The sequence below is a fragment of the Halichoeres trimaculatus genome, unplaced genomic scaffold (genome assembly GCF_033239565.1).
Source record: "Halichoeres trimaculatus isolate MK-OKI-2021-1 unplaced genomic scaffold, fHalTri1.1 fHalTri1_scaffold_8, whole genome shotgun sequence".
Taxonomy (NCBI): domain Eukaryota; kingdom Metazoa; phylum Chordata; class Actinopteri; order Labriformes; family Labridae; genus Halichoeres; species Halichoeres trimaculatus.
The window spans coordinates 14,127,386-14,133,385 of record NW_027437186.1 but is presented as its reverse complement, the minus strand read 5'-3'; the positions used below and the strand labels follow the sequence as shown (position 1 = coordinate 14,133,385).

General features: G+C 37.9%; 1 protein-coding gene across 1 annotated transcript in view; it reads right to left on the bottom strand.

Annotated features, from left to right (window-relative positions):
• Positions 1 to 6,000, bottom strand: part of slc30a6 (solute carrier family 30 member 6) — a 63,198-nt gene that overhangs the window by 20,634 nt on the left and 36,564 nt on the right. Inside the window, exons 8-9 of the mRNA XM_074676493.1 lie at positions 4,586 to 4,621; positions 215 to 309 (exon numbers count right to left, since the gene is read on the bottom strand). Of these exons, the coding sequence (XP_074532594.1) occupies positions 215 to 309; positions 4,586 to 4,621 (131 nt within the window). The remainder of the gene's footprint in view (positions 1 to 214; positions 310 to 4,585; positions 4,622 to 6,000) is intronic.

Sequence of the window (6,000 nt, the reverse complement as noted above, 5' to 3'; positions counted from 1 at the left end):
AGAGGGCAGGCATTTCATTTCACTCCAGTAATCCCTGAAATATAACAAAAGCCAAATTGTTGCTGCTCCCAAGTGACACTGTGGATTACCAAATCCTAACCGATCAGGGTAGAAAACCCAAAAGACACAAAAATAACTAAATCCAGACTGCCTTTATGAAAAACCCTGATAGGAACAGGATTTAACTGAGAGGGCAGGGAGGGGGTGACTGTACCTTCAGAGACGTAAGCAAAGGGTTTGTTTCTGACAGATAGCAAAGTCAGCAGATTGAAGAAGAGAGCCACGAACGTCCCCACCAACAGACGGCCACTGCAAGGAGAAACAAAGAGTGTTAATAATGCTGAAAATTTAACCCATGAACACTCAATACACAGTATTAACAGGGATGTCTGATTTTAGAAGGATTAAAACTCTAGAAAAACATTGGATATCACGACCCATAATTTCAATTAATACCTTAAACTATGAATGTTTACAACTAGTGAAAAAATGTTTATCACAACTATAAATTCACTTTTCTGGGCTAAGAATCACATCACAAGCCTTTTAAAAATGATCAATCTATTTTCAAAGTATAAGACAGAAAACATAAATTTCTAATTTAGGAAGCTAGAATCTAAGATATACATTATTTTTGAGAATAAAATTGGAATCAGTTAACTTGTGTGAGAATGAGAACTAAACCTTTGAAAGCTGTCTAAATAATGCAATGTACTAAAATTTCAGAGACTAAAACCCCTTTGTTCCCAGTGTTCAAGGATAAAAGAACAACTGTCTGACTTTTTAAGCATTTTACCAGACATACTGGAGTATATCATATGCAGTATTCCAATAGCAACCAGTTTCTAAAGCCATAAATGATCTGAAGCTTCTGTAAAATAGTTTTATAAAAACAGTTTACTTAAGTATTTTTTCTCCAAAGTTTAAACAAACAACTTGTTTAAGAACACAAAACATCTTTTATTAATTCCATCCATACAAAGCTCCCTGAAATGACCAGCCAGGACTTTGACTTTGAAATTTTACGGGCTACAAACTGAAAACGGGGGAATCATTAGCATTAATGATAAAACCAATGTAATAAATGTATTTCAAAATGTAGTTGTCCCATTTAAAGGGAAAACATGGCTGAGCAACTTAAGAAATCAGTAGAAGTAGTAGTGGTTGTAAATAAGCATTATACTTCTTACATTGATTTTTTTTATGGCTGTTTAGGCTCATTTTATGAGGAACTGAATCTCCTCTTTCCTCCAAGGTAACCCAAGACTCACTGTTTAACGGTTAACTGATAAATTAGGTGGCATCTCAAAGCTGGTATTATGGTTTTAAATGATGATCCTGACAACTGGCGACACTCGGCAGAAGGTGTCTCTTACAAATTCAGTTATTTCCCTTAAAAACAGTTTCTGATGAGTATAATTTAACACTATAATAAAAAGATAAGCTGTATTCCTGGGGAACTATGTGGGGTTGCCGTGGCTAAGTGGCAGAATGTGTCATCTCTCAATCAAAAAGTTAGGACTTAATCCCAACCACTGTCTATTTCCTTAAACGTGATGCTGATTGGCTGTTTCCACAACAGCTTCTGCCATTAGTGAGTGAATGTGGTGTGAAAGGGCGATTGTGACTTGTTATGTAAAAATACTTTAAATCATCAGATTTAAAGAAGATATGAAAGACTGCTAGCTAAAAACAGTCCATTAACAACTTCGTCTTTCCATGTTTCAATAGCTTTTGTTATGACAGTCAGAAAGTTACCAGAGCACAGGATTGCTCTATTAACTGAACATTTTGGTCAGTTTTGATTCATTTTGCAGAGTGTGACCTGTTCGCAGTGACATAACGACATAGGGACGGCCCACTTTTTGGTAACTTTTCTGACACTTCCTGCTTAAAATCCAAAAAGAGGAATTGTGAGGCCCCGCTTACACAGTCAAGATCAAGCGAGCTTTTGCCCTTCTGCTCCACGCTTCTGGCCCACTTTTTGTGTATATTGTTGTGTGAATGTAAAGCACCTTGAGGCAAAAATTCAACAATTTGCCTTTTTCAGACTGAAATGAAACAAAGCTAACAAGGTGCAAAACAGCCAACCTGAGACACATTCGAGAAAGATCTGAGAACTGTTCTTGCAAGAAAGCTTACACACAAACAGACACACACAAATACACACATACACATCCAGCTGGACTCTTCAATACACTAATCACAAGAGACAATCCATTTAAGAGCCTAAAAATTGTTCCAAACAATCAGCAGGAGGCGAAACGCTGCCCGACAGTGAGCCACAGTAACTGGATGACCCCCCCTCCACACTACCCTTCACCCCCACCCTCCCTGTAAGAACAGATTAAAGAGAGGGAGAATGTGTTTGTGTGTGTCCCTGCACCCAGCAGACACCTGTCCCTCTGGTTTGGGTCTGTCTCACATGCCGTCCAATCACATCCATTCAGAGAGGAAGGGAGAGAGCAGGGGAGTGAAGTGAGGGGGGCTGAGAGGAGGGAAACGAGGGGGGTAATCTCGTCACTGGAGACAGGTTTAAGTCTTCCTGTGTTTAAGGTTAAAAAAGTTGCCACTAATCTGTTTTATTATGGAGAGATGATGATAAGAGAGGGGAAGGAAAGAGGGAGGAGAGCTTGTGTTATCCCTTCAGTAATGATGTCGCCGGGTAACAGGAGGAAAAGTATCAATGAAAGACAGATACAATCTGGTTAAAGCATAATTAAGTTTCTACCTTCCAATTAAAAAAACTGAAAAACATTTTAAAACGCAGGAGCCTTTAGGTGCTGACACTACTTTTTGACAAACAGCAGGATAAACTCCCACTTGATATTTCACTGCAGAAATATGAGCTCTCATTTTGGGCAAAGTCAGCTCCAATGGTGGGTTAAATTACGAACTAGAACAGCACACAGACCTCCACCAAGCATATTGTGATCCTCACGCAACACTTTAGTCCTACTTTAATGTTATACTCCCTTTCAGCAGGCTGTCTGCTACAATTTGGTTAAAGTTGCAGGTTTGTACAATAATTTGTTACCTGACAGTGTTGAAAATTACCAGTGTAATGACCCAGTACATATTTCATATTCCAGATCTTAGTATCCAGAATATTGCCAGGATCTGGATCCTACTTTTACATTTGTCAGAAATGATGGTGACCTTGTCTTGTATTGTTTTGCAAAGCAATCCGACCATTTATGGTGGAGTTATATACACTTATGGTGAAAACGGCCCTATATCAGGATGATAAAGAATCCTTTAAAAAAAATCCTGGCTCCAGACAGTGATCCATATCACCTCCAAAATTTAATCACTTCTTCCTTATTCCATTTTGAACATTTCCTGAAAATGTCAACAAGATCTGTTTATTACTTTTTGAGTTATGTTGTTCACAGACAGACAGACAAACAAAAAAGACAAACTCTCTCAAAAACATAACCTCCTTGGCAGAGATAATTAGTAGACAATAGTCCCTAGCCAAGCAAAGACATGGAACATTTTCTTGTGACAGATTCTTCAATTTAAGGATTTGCTGTTTTAATTTCTCTTTTGTTTTCGTAAATACTGGAGAGATTTAGGATTTACGGCTGTGTGTAGTGAATTATAGATGTAAATTTAAATTTCAGGATATTCACATTTTATAGACCAAACCAATTATGAAATGTTAGACTTGAAATAAGTTTTACTTTTTATCTGTGCAGATCATTATGATAATACATCCCTCACAAAATATCAGGTGAGATCTAAACAGGTGTCTGTCAAAAAATATGAAGCTTATGCAGAAGTACCGATAACTACAATTCTTTGAGATTCCCCTTGAGGCTGACTGCACAATAATCAGAAACCACACACAACAAGCTAAAAAAGGCTGATGTTTGCAACAGAAATTAACATGTTTGCAGCCTGGCTGAAACAGCAGCCTAGATCTGAATGGTTCATTTCTCTATCAGCTAAAAAGTTATTTAAAGTTAATAAACTTGTGAGTTTTGTCCATGTAAGCTTTGCGTCTTTGACTCATCTGAACGCGAGCAGAGCTTGGTTGAGTTCAGCAGTTCCAAAATGGATTGTGCTAACAAGGGGCTTGAAAACTCTGTACCAGAAACAAATGAGTGTTGTCACAGAGAGTGTTATGAAAAGGCCTCAAACCATCCAAAGTCTGCTCAGATACTGTAAAGTGTTTTTATTCTTTAAATTTGTTGCTTGTTTTCGGTCAAGTCTCTGTAAAGTGACTCTGTTAAGATGACAAACTCTGCTCGTTCGGACACATGTTCGAAACGTCACCGGAAGAGATTAGAGGTGAAAAATGTTGTCAATCAGTCTTGTGATTCTTGGAATCTGTGATTGAGTCATTTTGTCTGTTTCTCTGTTTGTCTGACCCACATGATGGGGATGTTCTGTTCAGACAACAGCTGGCATTATGTGTGTCTGTTGTGTATGTGTGTGAGGCTGAATCATGTTGTGTCTGTTTTATTTTGGGAGGCAATAAGGGAATTTGTTTGTTTGTTTATCTATGTGTGTGTCTGTGTTTGTGTGTGTGTGTGTGTGTGTGACTGTATGTGTGTGTGTGTGTGTGTGTAATACTTACGTGTGGACCTCAGGCTGCTCCATGAAGCGCTCCACACTGACAAAACAGACACAAACACAGTCAACAACAGTGGCCAGGTGGGACTACTCTCACTGTGTGTGTGTGTGTGTGTGTGTGTGTGTGTGTGTGTGTGTGTGTGTGTGTGTGTGTGTGTGTGTGTGTGTGTGTGTGTGTGTGTGTGTGTGTGTGTGTGTGTGTGTGTGAATCTTTTTATTATTGTGAGTGAGACAGAGGGAGAAGGAGAGAGAAAGAGATGAGTTGAAATGAGCTGGAAGAGACAAGGAGTGAACAAACAGAGACAAAACAGGACACACACGCTCTTCCTCTGCTGTGCTGCTGCCGCACTGAGGCATTGAAAATTTGTGCCTGTGTGTGTCTGTCTGTCAGTTTTCTTGGTCATTCAAGGAAGCCTTCAAAATAGCACTGACACGTTTTTAGTGATAGGAGGAAAATCTTAATTTATGATTAATTCAAATTCAAATGTGTTTTCATTATATTGTATCATTATCTAAGAACTTATCACATTATGCAGTATCACATCATATCCTGTCAAACTCATGAACTACTGATACAAAGTTCTGATCTCTAAGGTCAGCTTAGTTAGTTTTCAAAAGACATCAAAAGCTTATCTCTGAACTCTGTTCTGTTTGTGCCTGTGTGGAAAGATATTTCAGTGCATAGGAAACTGAGGATACGGTGGAGGGTAACAAGTGGTAAAAGGTCATGGGTCCAAAACTAGCTCTGTCTTGTGATATTTGGGAACACACGACTGAACCATTCAGTGCTTGAGCTTGAATTCATGTAATAAGAAAACAAACCAGGTTTTAACATACACTTTACAAATATTCACATTACTTTTGGGGGATTTTTCATTATTTTTGTTCAGAATTCCTCTACACAATCATTTCTTTATTCCATATTTAACAGATAAAAACAGAAGTAAACTTACTGCAAAAAAATTGAAATCCTACCAAGTGTTTTTGTCTTATTTTCAGTAAAAATATCTTTTTACACTTAACATGAGCCACATTCACTTGACCAGTCCAGCAAAATGACTTATTTCAAGTTATTTAAAGACAAAACTGAGGTCTGCATTGCTTGTAATGAGTAAAAAGAAATCTGCCAGTGGTGTAAGAGAAATGTACTTGTATTAAGACTTTATTCTAGTCTTGACAAGCACATTTCTCCTACCCAGCTGGCAGATTATTTTACTTGTTTCAAGCAATTCAGACCTAATTTTTGTCTTGAAAGACACTTTTTGGATTGGTCAAGTAAATGTAGCTAATATGAAGTCTAAAAAGATATTTTTTCACTGATACAAGACAAAATCACTTAGGAAGATTTCAGTTTTTGCAGTGCTGTGTTAAAATCCTATTGTTTTTTGTTTTGGTCACAGTCAACCACGGGTCCAGAAG